General features: G+C 37.2%; 1 protein-coding gene across 1 annotated transcript in view; it reads right to left on the bottom strand.

Moving 5' to 3' along the window:
• Window positions 1-9316, bottom strand: part of Elapor2 (endosome-lysosome associated apoptosis and autophagy regulator family member 2) — a 161619-nt gene extending 152303 nt beyond the window's left edge. Inside the window, exon 1 of the mRNA XM_046435396.2 lies at window positions 8968-9316. Within this exon, the coding sequence (XP_046291352.2) occupies window positions 8968-9168 (201 nt within the window). The 5' untranslated portion in view covers window positions 9169-9316. The remainder of the gene's footprint in view (window positions 1-8967) is intronic.
• Between the last annotated feature and the right edge of the window lie 14235 nt (window positions 9317-23551).

The raw sequence follows: 23551 nt of genomic DNA on the forward strand, positions 1-23551 counted from the left end.
ATACCTGAGGGAAGAGTGTTCCAGGTAGAAGAAAGAGACATAGAGAAGTCCTGAGAAAAGAGCTCATATAACATATTCTAGAAAGAGCAAGGAGACCAGGGTAGGTAAAGCAGAGTGAAAAATAGCAGGTATTCTATTTAAATGTGCTTCCCAAAGTTCATGCATTAGAAACTTAATCCCTAATGCAGTGTTCTGGAGGTGGGGCCTAACCAGGAGGCATCCAGGTCATGAAGGCTCCAGTCTATGAAGGGACGATGCTATTATCACAGGAGTGAGTTTGTTGTAAAAGGGCAAGTTCAGGACCCTCTTGCTCATCCTTGCTCTTTCTTACCACTTCACCTTCAGTGGTACAGCAAGAGGCCTTCACCAGATGCAGCTCTTTGGTTTTCAACTTCTTCACCCCCAGAACTGTTAGCCAAACATTTTATTTATTATAAATCAACCCATCTGTAATATTCTGATGTAGAAGGACAAAACTGAGTAAGACAGGGAGAGTGATAATAGGTGATATTCAAGGCTTCAAGAAGGCCCAATGGACCACCATCAGAGCTGTGATTCTGAATGAAGTCTTATAAGGGTTTCAAGCTGAAGAGTAACATGATCTTACATATGTTTTAATGTGATCTCTTGGCTGTACTGCACCATCAAAATGGGAAGTTATCACAAAAGTTCAAGTAAAATATGATAGTGTTGTAATCCAGAAGTCACAGGCAAAGTGGTACAAGTCCCAAATCTAGCTATTTTAAAGCACAGACAAGAGAAACTGCTAATAGGTTGGATGCAAGATACTGAAGACAAACAAGTAGATGGAGCCTCAAGGGAGCTGCACCTAAATAAAATAGGGAGGAGTTGCACCTAAATAAAATAGGGAAATTCTGAGTAGGTTTGGAGCAAGTATTAGGAACTCAGTTTGGGAATATGAGATGTGAGCTACCTATCCAAGTGTTAAAAGGCTATGTTTGATAGGAATCCAGGGATGGTCCACACAGGAGATGTAAATTTGGGAGCTATCCACAAGTCAGTGTTACTTAAATCCAAGAGGCTAAGTGACATCGCCAATAGTGTGAGAATGACAGAAAAGATGGAAAGGCAAAGGATTGAGCCCTGAAATGTGCCCATGAAAAGAAGTCAGGGAGACAAGGAGGCCCTTCAAAGACTAAAAAGGATGATAATGGGGTAAGAGAAAAACCAGGAGTATTGTTTGCCTGAAATCAAGTGAACATTTTAGTGAAGACAGAGCAATTTACACACAACTTTCATAGTTAGGAAAGAGTACTCCTAAAGAATACTTTGGTAAATAAATAATTAGTCTACCTATATTCTCCCTTTCATTCACTCTTCAACCCAATACCATAGAAACATTGCTCTTCACTTATGAGAACTATAACCAATATTACCCATTGCACTGGAATTCATAAAGAATTTTCAAATGCATTAGCTTGATCCTCTCAGCAACTCTAACATAGAAGAGGTAGGATTTATTATCTGCATTTTCAGCAAAGAAAGATACAGAAAAGCTGATGTGCTCAAAGGCACATAAACCAGCAGCAAGACTCAGGTTTGAATTGGGTTCTTTAATTATTATCAATACTGCTTATACTCCATCAAGAAGACACTTGCATCAGGGAAAAAATGTAAAAATACACACACACACACCTGTAAGTAGCAAACATTGGAAAATATTTATCAAGAAGACTGCCCATCCTCTCTTAATATTACTAGGTATTTCTATTCTAATACATTACTAGGGAAAGATATTTATTGATTTCCATAACTGCTGCTTCTATCAGCCTGTGAGCTCCTACAGCTTGGTGACAAAATCCTCTGCATCTTATTTTAAGTGTTTTGCATGGATACTGATATATAGAAGGTAACACAGAAACACTGGCTGAGGTTCTTCATAAGAACAGGAGAGGTCTGGGGTTGTGGCGCAGTGGTGGAGTGCTGGCCTAGCACATATGAGGAACTGGGTTTAATCCACAGCACCAAATAAAAAATATAGATATTGTGTTCATCTACAACTAAAAGAATGTTTTAAAAAAAGGAGATCTCATGGTCCACTTGATGTAATTACTTAACGAATATCTAAGATGCCCTGCAGAAGCAGGAAATCAGGTGGGTGACAATTTAAGAAATTCTAGCTCCCTGGGTTTCAGGCCACTAAACTATGTATCTTTATTCAGTGGTCCTTTTACTTCAGAGTGAAGCATATACCAGATGGGCTGCTTGTAATACAGAATGCTGGGCCTCAACCCCAGAGTTTCTGTTTCAGAAGATTGTGTGCAGAGCCCACGAATTTGCATTTTTGATGATTTTGGGGTAATTTTGACACTGCTGATCCTCCTCACTTTCAGAATCAATGACCTAGAAAAGAGCCTATAAGAGCAAAGCTTTGAGTAAGGGTAACACATAGTATCTTCAAATCCAAAGTTGTAAACTAAGAATAAATTTCAGTATATTCTGATCCCTGGGTATCTATTTCAGAGTCTTAAATCTGGTTCAATTGAGAGAAGTACAAATTATGATTAAATGTACCATAAAGATCAATTCCTTCATATAGCTGAAAAATCAGAAACCAACTACTTACTGCAATTTTAAAGCAATGATTAGTTCTTCCAGAGAAGAAGACCTGTGTTTTTACTTAGTTTTAAAACTCTTAAAGTGCCTTAAACAAAAATATATGTAGCTGGGTGCAGTGGCACATGCCTGTAATCCCTACAGCCCTAGAAGCTGAGGTAGAAGGATCGCAAGATTATAGTCAGCCTTAGCAAACTTTACGAGGCCCTAAGCAATGTAATGAGACCCTGTCTTTAAATAAAACATAAAAAGGTCTGGGGAATGTGGCTCCTTGGTTAAGCACCCTTGTGTTCAATCCCTGGTACCAAATACACACACACACACACGTATGTATGTATATGTGTGTGTGTATGTTTGTATATATACATACATATTTGGGGGAAACAATGTATGTGTGTTCAAAGTCTCTGGTGAAATACATGGTATCTTTGTGTGATTTTTAAAATTGTGCCCCCTTTGGGATATGAATTGGAACAAGGTACCCCTTCCTCTTAATGAATGCTGGCCTATGCCAGGGCAGATGGCTGGGCACACTGAGCTCTGAATGGCTTCTAGTTCCTCCTTCCCCTCAGCTGTGTGCCCTTATACAGAAAACAACTCACCAATCCACACACAGTGACCCTATGTATATGCAACACTGTAGGACAGCATATGGATGCCAAAGAGTAAATCAAAGGTTCTGACTAAAATTCAGATAAGAAAAAAGATCTATTGCCTTTTGTAGTTCAGGAAGAGTTAAGGGAGGGTCTTGGAATTGATCTAGGCCAGGAAGCTTCTTCTGTCTGAGAAGTTCTATCACCATCAGCAATGACCTTCATACAATAAACTCCTATTCATCCTTTGGGTGTTAGCTTTTCCAGAGGAATCTCTGGTCTCTTACCCCAACTAGGGTGGCTACACTCCCACTGCACACAGTGATTTTTTTTGTTATCGTGCTTGCAAATGTAAATACAGGATATGTGGGCTTGTTTTTAATCTGCCAAGAGATTACAAAGCTCTATGTGGTCAAGGCCTGTGTGTGTGTGTGTGTGTGTGTGTGTGTGTGTGTGTTTATTTTAGTATCCATACCTGGTACATAATTACATAACAAATATGTATTGAATACTAAAATACTATATATAACATATTCAGAAAGACAAAAGAGAATTGTGCATGGTTTCTTCAAAGGGAATTAAAAAGCACCCAAAATTTCACTTGTATTTTCTAACAATAAAGAATAAAAATCCAAGACATTGCTGAAGAATACACTGTGAAAGGAAAGCGTGCCACTCTATACTATGTTCTGCTATTTCCATCCCCTGTGCTAAAATATGACACTTCACAGATCTGTCAACTCTTAGTTTTACATTGTAAATATTGATGGTGTGAATACTTGCTCACATTTGCCTAAAACATGAGAAATGGTTCTGAGCATAAGAACTCAAAATGGAAAATTCACCTCCACAGGGATAACAGGCAAGATTAATTATGTTAACTGCTTAAAAACAGAAGCAGAGTCCTAACTCCATCAGTGACAGTGTGACTCTAGAATTTCTGTCACCTTTCCCCATAGCCCACGACTTACAGGGATTTGCTGCACAAAGGATATTTCTCAACTGTTTACCTCAAAGTGTGGAATAGAAAACATGGCCATTTATCATCCTTCTGATTTATGTAGACTTAGAAGTCCCCAAATCTTACCAAATCTAGGAAGGCCATGTAACACAATTCTACCATATCACCATGGCCTTACCTCCCATTAATGTCAACTCATCTCCTCTACTCCATAGGAATTATTCTGGCACAAAGTACCAGAGACATAATTGCCAAATTCAATGTTCTCTTTTCAGTCCTCATTTTATCAGGAATTCTTTGGGAAACTGACACAAAACCAGCCCTTTCTTCTTCAAAGCTGTTCTCCCTTTCCTCAAAACTTCATCCTGTCACATTTCTCCCTTTCTAGTCATTGCTTTTTCATTTCCTCAATTTCTGTTCTCTTTAACATTAGCCAAAAACCAAGTCCTATCTTTGACCTTTGTTCTCCCTGGATGATTTTGATTTCTGCTAATCCAGTAGTTTCACTGCACCTTCCCATCAAGTGATTCTGAGATCTGTGCACCAGTCCAGACCATGCAACAGGGCCTGACACCCTAACTGCTGATTGAACCAAAGTCACACTCTCCAGAAGGAAGTTCCTTATCTCATCTCTCTCATACTCATCACCTGGAGGTTAGAAGCAACTTTCTCTAATCACGCCAGAGCATCGTACTCCTTCAATCTTACATCCATTTACTGTCAATTCTATCTCCTAAATTAAGCTCTCTTATCCCCCTTCATTGCTACTCCTTAATTGGGGATATGCCATTCTTTACCTGAACTATTACAATCACCTCCTAGGAGGTCACACCTCTTTCTATTTCCCACCGCTCCAATGGGGCCTCCATACCATTGCCAAACTAAAGCACGTTACTCCTGCTTTTTAAATCCTTACCTACCAAATGAAGATCAGCTTCTCAGCATAATAAAAGGTCCCTTGGGATCAGCTCCTGCCTGCCTCTCAGATTCATTTTCATTAAGCTTCTCATTGTACACTGTACTCCAGTGATAACCAATTATAAGACAAAGCAGTTTTGTACTTCTGTCCTTTTTCCGTCTATGCTCCACATGGAAAGAGTTTTCCCCAAACCAGCACACACCTGAACCTTGTCTTTTGGCAAATTCCTACACATTTTTCATGTGTCATTCACTTCCTCTGTAGAAATTATGAGGAGGATCTTTTTTGATCCTCCCCAGGAGATTTGACTGCCCCTCTCCTCTTTTGTGGCACCAAATCCCTTAATTGCAGTTGTTCATTTACATATCTGTCTCATCCTTACCTAGGCATATTTTGTGTGTGTGTGATTTTACATCATGACATTTTGCCTGCAATACAGTATAAGCTGAACAAATGTTTGTGGAATAAAAACTGTTGACAAAAGTCATCATTCAATAAAGATTCAAACAGACCAGTAGAATCACATTATGCAAGATTTTAGAGCAGTGAACTAAGAATCAGCTATCACGTGATTTAATTTACCATATTTAAATAATGCATACATAATCCACTTAGTTCTGTTATTTTTCCTCTCATGTACTCTATCTTTTAATACCCTACTCCAACTCTGAATCATCTTCTGGCCTTTTTATTTTTTTTCTTCTGGCAGCCCAATTAAGTCCTTTTATTCACTGAGTCAAAAATCCCATTTCAATTCTCAGATAGACCTATCCTCTGAACCTTTGAAGGCTCGCTGTAGACCCTTGCTGAAATAATAGCATCTAGCTCTGCTAATCTAACAATAAAGAACTCTTATATTAATATAGTCGTTTTCCTTTAATATATTAATCTCATCCTCACAATAAAGTAGGTAGGTCATTTTGTATTACTTTTATTTTACAATTGAAAAACAGATACCCAGAAAATACCTTCTGTAAATTCCTCCATATGAAAGCTCAAGTACTTCTGATGTCTGGTCCTTTTTTTCTTTGAATACCAATTACCAAAGTCACATCCCATTCTTGTTCTTTATCTGCTGGTACTTTGACTTTACATTTTTTTCTCTCTTCCAAACTATCACTTCCTGTTTGTGCCTGTACTTCCATCCTGTTGATTTGATCACCAGCTGAACATTCCAAAGCAATCACATTTTTCTCTCCTTTTCAGCTCCATAATCCAAGGACATTGATAAAGGAAGCTGATTTTTTTTTTTTTATGAATTTCACCCCAGAGTCCAATCCTTTGCAAGATTTTAAGTGAAACTTTTACTCATACCCAGTTGTCTTTTTGAAGGGCCTTTTTTCTGCTCTCAGGCAATCATCACTAGATTATTCCCAGGCCAATTTTCTGTGCTCCCTTTCCTTTCATTGCTCTTCTCTACAACTAGGCAAAGAAACTGCTAGACTTTGTAACTTAGGTAAGAAGGAGTACTTTTATAAATGATAATGAGACAAACAAGGTTTAGAATGACCTCCATATTTTTCCATACTCCTCAACATGCTCTCATATCAAGAGTTGGCTTTAGTTTCCACCCTCAAAACCCCTCACTTTAACTGGTCTTACTCTCTTCCCCACCTCATAGCTCTATCCTTTGTATCCAGCTTTCACTTCCTCTAATATTAACAAAGAGTGCAAAGGGACAAACTCGCAGCAGTGACACACAGCAGTTACTTTAACTGTGCCTTTGTTCACAGGAGTTGGGCCCACACTTTCACAGCTGTATATCAGAAGAAAGCACTAAGCTCAAGGGCATGCCCCTCTACATAACCATACCCTTAAAGCCTGAAAATCCCTAGCCTTCCTTGCTTTACTCTTAAAAACAATGTCACAGAGAAACAATAAAGTTTACATATTAGCTCAGCTGGTAAGACTAGGGAAAAGCAGATATTGTCCCTGGAAGGCCACTAGGCCTTTTCTATTTCCAAAGGAACTCAACTCACAGTTAATGGTCTTATAATTCTGTTGGTCATCAAGAGGAATATAAATGAAACTGTGACCATTTCTAAAAACACAGCTAGCCACAAGCAGGCTTGGTAGCATCCTCCTGTACATTTTACTATTCCTACTGTCAGAGGGAAAAGTCAAATTTGAGACCTAAAAGGATAAATCACAGGCAATTTCTAAAGCCAATAAAAAGCTGGGATTGACTTAACAAAGCCTTCCTGAGCCTTCTATCATCTCCCTACCTCTCTTTCTCTGCTTCTGCCTTGGGTTATAGACTTATACTCTGTTCCGACTGGGTACATGTGTATAGAAATTTGCTCATCTAAAGGATTAGTCTGGTTGTAGTGACCAAAGTATATCCTCTACTTCCCTTGACCTTCACCTATTTTGAACAGATTCTTCATTTCTTAAGAATTAATGTTACAAGAAGCTTGAAGACTTTTCACTTCAGAAAACACACATTCTGTATATTGGGACTGATGGGTGTTGGAGGATGGGGGTAAAGGATAAAGTTTCTACTGTCACAACTGTTCAAACTGAAGATGTCCAAGGAGCACTCTCCGTAGAAACCTGGAAGAATGGATTATTCCCAGGTGATAAAGTTGTGGACTACATATTAAACTAATTATACTAAAAACTCTGAAATTAAATACAGCTGTTTATTGAGAGCATGCCCTGATTTCCCCTATTACAACACTTCTGTGTCTTCCCACACAAGCCTTTGATCTAATTCTCTTTCATTTCAGGCTGTCCTGGGACTTGTATTATGAGAAAGGAAGCTGAAAATCCATGGATGATGGTGATATCAAGAATACAGATCCTCTCGCAATCAAACCTGTGTAAAATTCAGAAGTTATAACAATCTACACAAGGAATAAGCTCTGGGCTTTCTTCCCAGAGGGGATATTGGCTAACCTATTTTTGCTGCTTAAGTTCAATGCCCTATCACCCTGATTCCTAGCAATCTTCCTAAAAACAGGACCCACCTCTCATATCCTCTTCAACATAATCATTCAAAGTAGGTCAGAAATGTTGCTTCCTTCCCCTCATTGATTTTTATTAAGAGGATGCACTTTCTAGAACATTTAAATGATAAACACCTAATACAAGTACCAAACGATGACACCCTCTGTAAATTTTTGGCACACTAAGTCATGTTCCCCTAAAACCTAGAGGAAATCTCATCGCCCATAAATTATCCTTCTTGGCTGTAAATTCACAATAATCTCAATCTATAAAATGCACAGCTGCACAGATTCAGCCAGGTGATTAAGCACCTCCCAAAAGGAGCATATTCACTCTGTCTTTTCCAATTTTCTACATCACCAGCCCGCCTCTTCCCCAAGTATACTCTTTTTTTTTTTTTTCTAACCAATTTATAGCCATATTTTGCCAGAAGAATGCCAAATGACACTACACACAGGCTTAGCAGTTCCCCAGGGCCTTATCAGGAAGGTGAGGGCAGGGAAGTAAGACGAAAACGTTTGTAAACACTTGGGAGTGGAGAAAAGGGGGAGGCGCGGGAAACCCTCCTGAGTCTGTATCTGGGTCTCAGGAAAAACTGTAATGAGATAGTTCTCCAATTCTCACTGGCGGGGCTTCCCCAGTCTCCTCCCCTTGTCGAAACGTCTCCCTCGACCCCCAAGTCCTCAAACCTGACTCTCCAAAGAGGGCACCGCAAAGTCCTTCAGAGCCCCCCCCCCCCGCACCCGAAAAAAAATACGCGCGAACAGAAAACATCACCAGATAGGCATCAAAGCCACACACCCTCTCCAGGCCAGCTATCAGGGGCGGTCAACTTCATCCCTTGGAACAAAACGAAAACCCTGTCCTCCAACAAGGAAAAAGGTGACGAAGGCAAATGAAGAAATAAACAGTCAACCCCTCCCCCGCCCTCTCGGCAAACTCCAGGTAAGGGGCCAGGTGCTGCTCACCTCCTGGCAAGGAGGAAGCGGGCGGCTGGAGGAGGAGGAGGAGGAGGAGGGCAAGTCCCCAGCCCAGGCCGCCTGACAGCCGGCGAAAACCCAGCAGCAAATCCAGGCGAGGCTCCAGGGCGGCGCGCGCCCGCGGCGGGGCATCCCCGCCGGCCGCCCCCGGCCCCCGCCCCGCTCCTGCAGCAGGGCAAGCAGCAGCATCTCCGTCCCGCGGTGGTCGGCCGGCGGACAGGAAGGCAGCCTCCCCGGGTGGGGCGGCAGCTCCGGTTCCCCGGCTGCGAGGAGGGTGCGCTCCCTGGGCTCCGCGCTCGCACGCCCCTGTCAGTGCGCCTGCTGACAGCTCCGCTGCGCTGGCTGCCCGGGCAGCTGGCGCCGGTGCTCCCGTCACGCCGGAGGGAGGGACCGCGGGACGCGGGCGCGGCGCGGGGGCGGGACGCGGGGCGGGGACGCGGGCGCCGGGGAGCAGGTGGAGCGGGCAGGGGCTGAGGCCCAGCGCAGCTTGCCTGGAGGGGATGCCCTGCCACCGGAGCGGGAGCTTCGTTGCAAGACAGAGGATGAGACAGGCCGGTGACCTCCGGAGTGTTTCCTATATCTTGGTCCCCACGGAGCAGCAATAGGGACGCTCCAGGGATGAAGCCCGAGTAATACAGGTCATCAGGACATTATTTTCATATGGCGGGTCTTTAAAGTCTCCCCAGTCATGCACACAGAGAGAAGCAACCTAGGAACTCAATTGAAAAGACCCATGTGGGCCAGCCTCGGATCCAATTTCTAGGTGATTAGGGTTTGTAGGAAATGGCGGGTAGGACAGAGGACTGATGCAGTGTGTGATTCCATTTCTCGCCTATTTAGTGAAAATAATAACAATACTGGAGGGTTGTTATAAGTGTTAAATAAGTTGATGCACATAAAGCACTTACAAGAGTGCCTGGAACGTAGTAGATGTGATAAGTGTTAATAATAATAGTAATCCTAATTATTGTTGATACTGGTATTATTTCCCTGGGATGTGTAACCTTGGGCAAATAAGCCGTTTTGTTTCTGGAGAAAGCAGCTTCTCCTGTACAAAGACTGGGGTAACTGAACTAGGTAGTGGGAACCAAGTGTGAACATGATGGGCAGACCTTGGCAGCCAGGATCTTCAGGGTGACTTCTCGGTCTAAAATTCTGTGAATGAGTTAGTTATCCTGTTCAAAAGAAGCCCAAATTTTTGACAATTGATTACCTGAAGAAATCTACCTGACACACAAAACATAAATTGACCTGATTCTGTCTGCAGCCTTCTCTCCAATCAGCTTAATAAAAATTTTCAAGTGAAACACTCTCTATATACATATGTGTATGTTCAGATATATATGGAGAGAGAAAAATAAATATACCTAGATGTAGGTATAAACTATAGTTATAAATATGTAGATATATAGTGCAAAATATATGTGATGCATATGTATTCAGTTTATTGTAAACATTTTGGAAAATGCTAAAGAATATTAAGAAGAATATAAAAATCACCAGGGATCCCACTACCCAAAGAAGACACCACTATTATTAATGGTATTAATATTTTTAGAAATTTCCTTCTTGTTTTATTAACTCTGTGTGTACTCCAAAATTGGAATAATAATTTGTAAATAATTTTGCTTTTAGTTTTTGCTTAAAAACATGAGTACTTTCTCAAGTGATTAAAGTCTCCTACAACACAATTTTAATAATTGCATAATATCTTCTACTTTTTGGAAATACATAATTAACTATTGGCTATTAGGCATTGTTTCTCAAGTATTCAATGTTATAAATAATTCTAGGATGAATGTCCTTAATACATAAACTATGTGCATATTTTTAAACTTTCTTTTTTTCATATTTTTCAATTTTTGTGATACTTTTCCAGAATTGATATCATTAGATCATAGGGTATGTACATTTTTAAAGTTTTTCATGAACAATGCATAAATTCTCTCCAAAACAATACTATCAACTGTTCCCAGTAGTTTATGAGTATTTATATCACATCACACTAGATTATGATACTTTAAATATTTGCCATTTTGGTAGAAGAGAAATATGCTCTTATTAGTATTTTTAAATGTATTTTTATTATTAGTGATTATGTTAGCTTTCTGGCACTGTGACAAAATACTTCAGAACATCTACTTAAAGGAGGAAAAATTTATTTTGGGTCTGGTTTTAGAGGTTGTACACCATGAGCAGCTACCTCCATTGCTTTGGGCCTGAAGCAAGGAGGAACATCATGGCAGGAAGGGTGAGGCAGAACAAAACTGTTCATCTCACGGCTATCAGGAAGGAGAGAGAGAGAGAGAAACCATGGAGGGGGCCAAAAAGAAGATATACCCTTCCAGGGCACATTCCCAGTTACTGCTTCCTCTGACTAGGCTCCACAATATCCATTCAATCATGAACCCATCAATGGGTTAATCCATTCATGAGATCAAAGCCTGCTGAGGGCCATTGCTAAGTATGCGGCATTTGGTAGCCCATACGGGGAATGAACCTGCGACCTTGGCGTGGTATCAACCTAAGACAGGAGGCTGATGCCTAGAGGTCAGTTTTTCCCATGACGGGTAAGAACCATATGTTGAATTGGACAACCTACCAGGCACGGTCCTTAAGCCACATTGCTTGTTGTTTAATTAATCAGAAGGGGGGAGATGCTGAGGGCCATTGCTAAGTAAGAATAATGCATGGCATGACCCAGGTCATTTGCAGTGACATTGCATGTAAGGTCACCTTGCTCAAGGACTAGGGTGGATCTAGGTTTAGGGTGTTCCGGTTTAGGACAGGTTTAGGGCGGTTCCAGGTTTAAGGTGTACCCTGCTGGGAATAGGGCGTATCCTGCTGCCTCAGGTGCGCCTGCTCCTTGAGTTCCCTTGAGTTCTTGGGGGATTGAGAGAGTATTTGAGATTTTGCCCAGAACGTGGATTGCCCCCTTACATGTGTAGAGTGCCGTTGTGAGTTTGGGAATAAAGAACTGCTGTTTGTATCTACAAGGCTGTGAGTGGCTCTTGATTTTGTGCCCAGCCAGACTGCGGCAAAAGCCTTCATAATACAATCACTACCCTTAAACCCCACCTTTAAACCTTGCTGCATTGGGGATCAAGCCTTCAACACATGAGACTTTGAGGGACATTCCAGATCCAAACCATGACAGTGATACTGAATAACCTTTAATATATGTTTACTGATACTTGTATCTATTTGCATCTCATGTCAGCATGTATAAACTTTTTGTTGGTACTCCGGCCATTTTTGAATCAAAGTTTTGTCTTTTTTATTGATTTGTAAGCAATCCTTATAAGTTTTATGCATGTTTTCCAAATATGTCAAAAGCATTTTCCTCAGTTTATAATCTTTCTTTTAATATACTTTCTGGTAACCTTTCCTGAAGAAGACTTCATTTTTATGTTCTTAAATATAGTGACATTTCCTTTTGTAATTTTTTCCTTTATTTTACATTTATAAGTACCTGGACCTCTACAAAATCATACAGATGCCTATATCTTCTTCCTTTGTCATTTTCTTTATGTGTTATTTTTATTCTTCATTGGAAATTTACATGAGTCAAATTATGCTATTATTTTGGAACATAACTAGCAATAAATATAGCTAATGAATTGAAGACAATTTCTTCCCTTGTAAAAATTAAGGTCATCTTAGTGTACCTAGGTTAAATGATAAATTACAGATTTTCCTAAGTAGGTCAATTTGTAACTAACAAATAATTTTCTCATACTGATGTCACCTATAGAAAAAAAATCTTAACTTTAGGTAATTCAAATCAGCATACAGAGAAAAGAAATCCCCCCCAAAACTCTAAGGTCTTCTTGAAACTATTATTTTATAATCTAACAGCAGATTATTCAAATAGTTGGTGGTTAATCAATAATTTACTCTTAAAAGTCTAGTTTCTTTAAATATGTTTTAATAAAAATTCCTAATGGAATTCTTTGGGAGAGTTTTAACTATGAAGATTTAAACATTTTAAAGGCACTAGATGATTATCAATTTTCTTTTTTGCAGGGTGTATCTGAAAATTGAGCTTAACTTTGTTAAAAAATCAATAAAAACCTTAGCTAATATGATGCTATACTTGTAAGTTTGCTTTATTCCTTTTTAAATTTAAAGATTGCTTTAAGTTTATAAATAAGTTTATATATAATCCCAATTTTTTAAAGATTGGCTAAGCACAAAGTTAGGAAAATAATCTAAATAAGTTCAAGTAACAAATTTCTAAGAAAAATAAATTTTATAAAGTTAGAAAGAAGACATTAATATAAAGTATTTCTACATTAATTTAACAAAAATGTAATAATTATGGAAAATGTGTATTATAGATTACACATATAGGAGAACACGTATTTCTGGAGAACAATTTGACAGCATATTAAAATATGTTTATGCCTTAACCTAGTAATTTTTACTTCCAGGAGTCCAAGGGAACCAGTAAATAATGAAAACAAAGGTACTGAATAATACTCACTATTGTTACATTATTAAAAATGAGCTGGGCACCATGGTGCTCACCTGTAATCCCAGCCTCTGGGTAGGCTGGAGGCTGGAGAATTTCGAGTTCAAAGCCAGCCTCAACAAAAGTGAGTGCTAAAACAACTCAGTGAGACTCTGTCTCTAAATACAATAAAAATAGGGCTGGGGATGTGACTCAGTGGTTGAGTGCCCCTGGGTTCCATCCCTGGTACCAAAAAAAAAAAAAGACTTAAGTGCTCCAAAATAGGCAAATGGCTAAATAAATTATGCTACTTCATGTAGGAGAAATACACAGATATTAAAAATTATGTTTTCCAGAGAATATTAAATGAATTGAAGAAATGTTATGATATAATAAAAGCTAGAAACAAATCTTAAGGAATATGAAAGTGAAGAGGTCAAGTGTGTTTTGTGGAAGGACTATGATTAGAATAAAATAAACCAAAGCTGTTAGTAGAGATTATCTTTTACTGGTGGCAAAACAAATGTTTTTCTTTTAATTTTTACAGCCACTCTGTTTTCACTTTTTCCATAATTATCATGTTCTTTTTATAATCATTAAAAACTACTGAAAATATTTGTGTTCTTTGATGTCAATCAATTCTACCTGATGAAATCATCAAAGTTGTATACAAAAACATAAGAACAAAGATGCACTTGTAACACAGTAAATGAAACCTAAATATCTAAAACTAGGAAAACAAGTAAATAATGCTACATGATAAAAGAAAATCTTTAGAGGAATGTAGCAGCATTTGAGCAAAGAAACCATTCATGAATCAGGCAGCATCCTGAACCAGTAAAGGTTTAGAGAATTCCACCCAGCAGCATGAGCAGGCTGTATTAATAGAAAGGAAGTGACTTACAGAAATAGCCTGATTGGTTCTAGCTCTGCATTGCCTTGTATAGTTTGCAGCCGTGATTGGCTGAAAACAGGGCTACTATAATTAGCCAAGACTCAGCTACTTGTTACAAAAATATATTCTTAAGTTAGGTTGCAGTTTAGGTCATATGAAGGCAGCATTAGGCCAAATTTAATTTAAGATGTTCAATGATATATTATCCCAACACAAAGAAATATTTTATGGAAGGTGTCTGTCAAATGGAAATGCTTAAGAAAATGCTTTCAGTAAAGTGGAGAAAATCAAGATACAAAATTTATGCAGAATAGCTATACTAATTATAATAAAAGTATAAAAACATGTGCAGATGGATATGAATCAATTTCAGAATAGCAATTTCCTAGAAGAGAATAAAGAAAAAATGAGATTCGGAAGAAGTTAAAAAGAAGGGGGCGGAGCTTATCTGCACCTTTAATGCCTTATTTCTGGAAGGGAAGAAGGATGAAAGGGAGAAGGAGGAAAGAAGTGGAGATATATGACAAAAAAGTTGAAGCACACATGTTTTATTAGTTTGGGTAGCAATTACTATAATAGCTAACATTTGTTGAACACAGATGAACTAGTAGTACTTGTTCTACTAGTAGTACTAACACTGTTCTGAAACCTTTTCAAGTACTACTTCATTTAACCCTTAAGACAACCCTTTAAGATAGATGCTCTTATTATTCTCATTTTATAGACGAGGAAACAAAGATGCAAATTCCTCAGGAAGAGACAGTGTGGATTTTCAAACACAGGTAGTTAGATTGTAGCATTCACCCACTTAAGAATTTTATTGTCTTCTGTACTTTTCTTTATTTTTAAAAATGTTTAATAATTTAAATTATTGCATAGAATATGATCTTAACTAGGTTTACAAAGCCACATTGAGGGGCTGAGGTTATAACTCAGTTGGTAGAGCACTCGCCTAGCACGTGTGAGGCACTGGGTTCTATCCTCAGCACAACATAAAAATAAAATAAAGGTGTTGTATCCATACACTACAAAAAATTTTAAAAATATTGAAAACAGTGAAAGGGCTTGAGATGGAGGTCAGTGGTAAGTGCATTCTTAGTATGTGAAACCTCTGATTTCAATCCCTAGAAGACTGAGAAGATAGCTAAAATAATTAATAGGGGTATTTTCTGTGTAATATGAAGTAGTTAATTTTTGCCAATTCTTTATTTTTTTCTACACTTTCAAATTTTTTACAGAAAACATATTTGTTCAATTTTTAAAATAAGAAAACTGGAGTACATTTAAAAATTAATATGGTACTTAAGCTATTTTTCTATCATATTCTGCATTTTATACATCATTAATTTTCATTTCTAGGGAAAGAGGAATGGGGAACCCCGAAATATAAATTGAGGGGATTTTAAAAGGAACAGAAGAGGTTTTTTTAAAAAATGGAAAATAGGTCATATGAGGAAAGGCTAAATCAGAGTGCCTTGATTTTCTTTCTCTAAGTCCATGAAAGCCTTTTACCAGTGGAATGTATCTACCTTGCTCTCCACTTCCCTCAAGGATTAAAACAAAACTATTTGTAGATAAAGAAGTATTTCTCTTGAATAGACAGTTGAACCTGCTGTGAGAGTTTGTGGAACTATTCAAGGAAAATGTTGCATTAGGGTTCTCCTAAGAAACAGATCTAATAGAAACTAACAGAGGAGAGAGAAATGCAAGTAGACATATGAGAATTAACATTAATAATGGAGGCCAATAAGTCCCAAAATTGTCCTCTGCAAGCTGAAGATACAAAAAAGCCAGTGGTATGATTCAGCTCAAGATTAAAGGCCTTGAGCTCGGATGTTTCAGGGCAGGAGAAAATAAAGGAGAGAATTCACCTTTCCTCCACCTTTTTGTTCTATTCAGGCCTCCATAGACTGATGTTCATCCACATTGGTGAGGATGGTGATCCAAATACTAATCTCTTCCAGAAACTTTCTCACAGATATACCTAGAAATACTCAGCTGTCTGGATATCCCTTAATCCAGTCAAGTTGACACACAAAATTTATAATTACAATATGAGGTCAGATAAACCTGTGTTTTAAATTGAAACCCCCCTCTTTCTGGCTGTGTGATCTCAAGAACATGACCTAATCACCCTTAGTTTCAATTTCTTCATCTGAAAATTAGAAATACCTGACATCATAAGTTGGTATGCAATGAGTTCATGTACATAATGAGTTCATGTTCCCAAAACATCTGCCATGGTTTTTGTTCAAGTGTAGTTCCTTCAGTATATACACCTGTTTTTCTCCTCTGGTGTCCAACAACTCCCAAGAAGCACAGTGCCTCCAGTGTCTTCTTAGACCAGGAGTTTTCTCTAAGAATTTTTATGGTTTTTTTTTTTACATTTTTTGGTGACAAGAAATTACACATATTAAGATACTTGTATGTTGACCTTTAGCATAAAATTTTAGTACCTTTGCACTTCGGTGTATGATCTCAAAGGCACTTCATTTCCTGCTTCCCAGCCATTCTGGCCTCCTTGTTCCTTCAACCTGCAGGATGTGCATCCACCTCAGGGCCTTGTATTTTTGTCCCCTTTGCCTAAAATACTCTTCTTTTTATCAGATCTTTATTCAAATGTCATTTCTCAGTGATTTTTTTCCTAAAATCCCTGAAAAGTCCTGTCTCCTTTCTTGCTTTTCTTTTTCCCCTGAGACTATCAACATCTTACATGCTGCATATTTTACTTATTTGCCTGTTTCTTCACAGTAAATTGAAGCTCCATGAAAATAGGGTTTTGTTTTGCTTTTAATTGTTGTAATTGCAGATCTACCACACAAGCATTCCATAAATATGAGTTGCATGAATAAATGAATTGTGTGGTCACTATACATAAGAGCAAGTAATCTTTCGTTGTTAAAATGAAATACTTCGCATACACTACAATTAATTTAGTACTTTCTAAAATGTATCCAAAGATGAGTTAGGGAGGAATCCCCAGATTCTCAGTTTGTGAGATGGAGAATTAATTGCAAATAACAGAATCCACTTCATCCAATTTAAAGAGAAAGAAAACTATTGCATATTTATTACATTACATTATACAGTATATATGGGTGCTTTATAGAATTTCTTGGAAAGACATTGAACAAAGCTTTCATCTCTATAACCAAGTGAATCATAGTTTATCAGGCCACAAAACTACTGTAGTGGGAATTCCACTGCAAAATTCACATGCCATTCAAACTTCTGTGCCTACTAGAATAGAAGAATCAAATGCTCCTGTTGCCATGTTTTCCAGAAGAATTAATCTTTGCTCATGAATCTGCTGCCTCATGTTCCTCACTTACTCCTTCCAAATTTCCCTAAAAAAACCTACTTTTGTTGTAGAATCTAGACGAGAGAGAGTCTTGGTGATGGTTTCACCTGTTTAACCTCTTTGGTTCAGGAAGGCACACTTAGAAAGGGTCAAAATAAGTAAAAGAGAAACAAACTACAATTTCTGCAGCAGTTCACCCTCTTGCCATTCAACATACATAAACACTCTTATTCCTGAATAAAAACTTTCATCTCTAGGCAATGTTCATTTCTCTTCTAGTTCAGCAACAATCCAATCTTAATATCCTGAAACCTATTGGGTAAATTATAAGAATACCTACCCCCAATCCACCACATATTAAAAACTTGGGGATTATTATTCAACAATAAAAGGGAATGAAGTTTTAACTGAATGAATCTCAAAGGCATTGAGCTAAGAAAAGAAAGCCAGTTTCAAAAGATTATGGAATATATGATCCCATTTATATGGTATTTTCAAAAAGACAAAACTCTAATGATAGAAATCAGTGGTTGTCAAGGATTGGGATTGTAAAACGAAGAAATAACCATAAAGGAATAACCCAAAAGAGATTCTTAGAGATGATGAAACTATTTTGTATTTTGATTTTAGAAGTGGGTACCACAGGTGTTAAAATTATACCCATCTGTTAAAATTTATAAAACTATACACCAAAAAGTTAATTTTACTATATGTTTATTTAATAATTAAAACCTTAGGAAAGTATCACAACCTAATGATACTAAAGTTATCATTCATTAAAGCTGACAATATATTAAGTTTTATAGATATTAAAAAAATTATTTTGGAAAAAACTAGAGACCCAAAAGAAGAAACATGTTAATATATAAATTATACATATAGGAGAACAAGGAAGAAAATATGAGTAACTACAATAATTTTTCATTTCTATAATTACTTTTGGAATTCTCTATCAATAACTTTCTTCCAATGTATAATGAGTCATCATCTCAGTTGCTCACAATTCTTTGTCTGAAAGAGTAATTCAGAGTTTAATTCCTGAGTGATCTGACCATTAATGATCCTAATTTATAAGCTGTGATCTTTCACTTATTGTTATCACCGGATATTACAACAGGAGAAGGCACTCCAAAAGAATCCCTGTTTTCAATCATAGAGAATTTTAGGAAACTATCATAGTAAACTTTTGTTTATTTCTTTACTTCCTAGTCTATTGGTTAGAAAAGTCCAAAAAGGACACATGGCAATCTTAACTTCCAGGTCAATTTTGTCCTCTGGTAGTATATTTCTCTAATGAATACCAAGACCTCCAAACTAGCAGAGGCTAAAGTAAAGGCATTGGAAAGGAAAATTTTTATGCAATGTCCATTTAGTGTAATAATGAGAAATACCACCCCCACTTCACTTCCCAGATTTTGGCTCTAAGAGAAACAGCATCATTTATTATTTACCAGTTCAGAGAATACATTTTATTCTGAAAGACACCACCCCAATGTCAAAAGGTATTGTTTTCAAGTTGATGCTGTGAAGAATTCTTCCTTAAATTATTCTGCTGTGCTATAAACCAGCTGCTTCTGAATGGAGGTTTTGTGGGAACACCAATGAACCCCCAAAACACTGAACTTAATTATTTTGCTATAAAATTAGTTTCTTGATTAAAATTAACATTGCACAAGAAAGCAATAAATGAATTAGGTATTCATTAAGTCAACAAAAGCAGCATGGTAGCCCCCAATATTAAGAGAATAGTCCAGTGAGGACAAAACGCTGTTCACTGTATAATAGAGGAAACTCAATACAATCAATCAGAAGAAAAGCTTGTCCCCTTATTGAGGCATACAATATTGAGGGCTCACTCTATTGGTATCCACCATTGACAAACTGGGCATTCAGCCATGGCCATAGCCAGATCACCCTGGGAGAGAGTTCATCAATTTTTATGGAGGCATGTGCCACTTCATCACTGCTATGATGTATCATTCATTGTTATGACCTCACTAACATAGGCTAGTAGGGAAAGGAGTTAAATCAACATGGTGGGTGATCTATTTCACTTGGTTGTTGAACAGGTGGTAAAAATTCACATGGCACATTAATATTCTCACATGCTGGGCCCTTCTCAAGAGGTTTATTTGATACTATGCCCCAATCCTCCTTCTCAGGGAAACTCTAATCCTCTTGCTCACAACTCCTTTACTCTTTGACCAAACCTTCAGCTACTGCCCATGATTTAGTGTGATCTACTATCGGGTTACCTTCTTCTAGGAAAAGTATACAAGGTTGTACCCATTGGAGAAGTTCCCTTCTCCATTGCCCTTCAGGGCCACTTAAGATTTATTTGTTAATTTATGCAAAAGCAGAGGGCTAATCCTTGGGTTTTTTAAAAAAACATAATTCTTAGGCAAGGAAGCATGAACTAAAAAGCAACAAAAATTATATCACTTGGAAGCAGAATGTAATGGTGAATGAGATAGTAAATGTCAATATAATTTTTCCTGTGAGACTCATTGTTCAAAGAATGCTTTTCAATAACAAGCTTGTTTGTGAACTGTCTGCCCAATATTTGCATACCTATTAGCTAATATTGACCTTGCTGGGGACACAGGAGCATTGCAGGATATTAAAGCTTAGCCATTAGAAATCTTGTGACCCAAGAGTTCTTTAACCATTTTACCAACTTTCCTGTTTTAAAAGAAATGTAAGTATGATTGACATGCACAGATTCTGCAAATCCATTTCCCCCGATATCTCAAATAAAAGCAATGAAGGAAATAAATTTTAGCCCTTAAAGGTCAGGGCTATGCAATTTTTACTTAGTATGGAATACGTCAGTCAAATAATCTGAAAGAAAAGACTAGGTGACTGAGCACAAGTTTTTAAAAAGGTTTTAAATGTTAAGCACGGTAAGGAAGTCAACAGCTATAAAACCTCAGAGAAGGATTGGCCTTTAAAGTTCACTGAGCAAATCCTATCTCAAATTCCTGAATCCTCTCTGCAGCTCTCCCTCAAATGACTTTTCAACCAAAAAATAAATAAAATAAAATAAAAACAAAAAGAAACTTTCAGTGACTGAGAAGTTACTCTCTTCTCTTCAGAGGTCTACCTTTGGACAGCTCTCACAGTAAGCCTTTCTTTTGAGGGGCCAAAAATCTCCCTATTGTCACTCTAAGTCTAGGGTTCACACAGGGCAAGATTCATTCCTCTTCCAATTACAACCCTTCAGAGAGCTTCCTCACTTCATAATCTCTTCTCTTAATAAATTTTGTCTCTTTTCCCCATAATTTTCATGATTTCATTTTGTGTATACCTAAATTTTCCAATATTCCTCTTGAAATTTACACTCAAACTGACATAGTAGCACAGATTTAATCTGTAAAACAGTATAATTTCCATTATTCTAGAGAGGTTATTGTTCTATCTTTGAAGTTTAATGTCAGGGTGGATTTTCTGGAAGTCACACTAATGCTCAGTATAATTGATAGCATTCATTAAGAGCTCACTAGGTGCCAAGCACCTCAAAGGGGCCTCACATGCATCTTCTCACTTAATTCTCATGACAACCACCTATGAGGTAGGAACTATTTTTATCCTTATTTGCAAATGAAGATTAAAAAGGACAAATAGCTTACCCAAGTTCAAATACCCCATAACTGGCAAAACTTGTATTCTATTCCAGGATTTCTGGAAAAATAATTACTAGAATCTATTGAACATTTACTATAGGCCAGCACTATGCTGAGCCTTTATCTCAGTGAGAAGAATTATTATTTTACACATAAGGAAACTGAGGCTTAGGTAAATATAGTAAAATGGTTAGACATTAGAACTAGCTTATCAGAATAAGTTTATATTACATTCCCAGGTTCAGGATCTTACATTTCTCTTTCAAAAGTAATCTTACTGGATTTGGTGCCTTGATCTACCCTGTCAAAATTGTTAGAGATACTGAATTCATCATCTAAAGTGTTTTGACGCCTGTTACTTTTTATAACTGCAAATATTATAAGAAAAGTTTCCCTGTGTTCTAGTTACCAATAAATTTCATGATATGGAAGAAGGCTACCAGCTGCTAGAACCTTTTCTGCAGATGCCATCAATTCACACATCATACAGTATCAACACAATCATTCAACCCCTGATACACTCACTTGTTCAGTCCATTTCTCCATTTTTCCAAGAGGATGTGATGCGTTTAAGTATCCTACTGAAATATAGACTTGTCATCCCAGCTCATATATAGTAATCCTATCAAAAAAGAATATCATATTAGTCTGAAATAATATACAGATAGTAAATCCATTTTAGATCTTAGCGATTACCATTTAAGTATTTAATGTTTTGTATTAACTATTTATTAAGTATTATTAACCTATATTTGGTATTTGTTATGTTTTGATAAACAAAGCACTATTAGTTATACATTATTTTTATATTCATAATACCATATATTTATTCACATAATTGTATGTAGTGCTTTCTGTATCCACATCAGATTTGAGTCCCCATGTCTTCTCAGTCTAGAGTATTCTGAATTTATTTTAGCCAGGAAACATGACATGATGCTTTTTGGAATTCATGCTTGTGATCTTGACCTATTGGGCATCTTTAAGATCAACAGTATAATTGTAGGGTTTTGTTTACATTATCTATTTAGCCAAGCTAATAGTTTTACTTTTTCCTTTATTGAATTAACCATCCCAAGTGAATTACCTTTTCTAGAAGGTTCTCCAGAGCTTTCGATAGATGCTTGGCAGCCCAGTATTAATCCATCAAGACCACAAACCTGTCCTATAGTCTTTCCTGGCTTTGACATGCCATAATACAGTCAAGAGATTTCACAATTTTCTACCATCTTTGATTTCATTGTTTAGCACTTAATAGACTTTTAATAATGTTTCTTTTCAGTTCTACTTTACAGTTATGTCTCTTTTTAAAACAGTTCAAGCAACATTGAGGATACAAACTTAAGTTAAAATTCAATAATCTGAATATTGCCACATATGACTTTATTAACGCTTACAAAAGTGACCTTGTAAATTTCTTTTGACACTACATTTTGGGAAATACCCAGATTTCAAGTAAGTTAAAATGTCAAAAACATGTAACTCTGACAACTGAAGAAAAATAATAGTTATTCTTGTTATGGAGAACTTTTGTGTCCATATTTTGAAGACATACAAAATTGAGAATTTTGAATAATATATTTTTGCTCTTTGCTCTCCACCTACAAGCTAAAACATAAGATGAGCTGTTTGACTAAGAAGAAATAAAGGTCATGCATCTAAATCCAATATTGTGAAATGTTTCATTTAAAATACTTTGTATTTTTTAACTGAAAATCAAACTTCCCCCATGTGTTTTTGTAAAGCTAGTGTTACAACTACTGTCCTATCCCAATTAGCTTTATCTTAAATATATCTGTAATGTGATTATCCCTCTGGGAGATACAAGAGGTCACTTTCCTTTTCTAAAACAGAATTATTCAATAGAGTTTAATAACCACACTGATAATGTAATTCTTACTACACCTCTGAGAGAAAATCCTCCTTGAGATACATTCAGACCAAGTTTCATTTGTAATGTTAATGTATTTTGCCTGAGAAAGACTCAGCTGTATCATTTCCCCACATGTTCGCCAGATCCTAATGAGGTTCTGGTAATTGAGTGGGGAAAGACACACATTCTCATTTTTCATCTCAGTTCAGAATTAAAAATTACATTAGCCATTTGTGGTATGCCTATTAGTGTTCCTTTGATAATTCTCTGATCCTTAGCATTTATAAAGTGAACCTTGAATTTGGATACTGCAAATCCTGATTGGCATTTAATGATATATTTTTTTTTCTGAGCAACAGAATAAGGGAGCCTAAGAAATTTATAGGAATGACCTGTGAAATGAATCACATAACCTATTAAAATAAAA

This window comes from Marmota monax, unplaced genomic scaffold (genome assembly GCF_021218885.2).
Source record: "Marmota monax isolate L192 unplaced genomic scaffold, Marmota_monax_Labrador192_F-V1.1 WCK01_AAM20220418_F8-fsc00139, whole genome shotgun sequence".
NCBI classification, from domain to species: Eukaryota; Metazoa; Chordata; class Mammalia; order Rodentia; family Sciuridae; genus Marmota; species Marmota monax.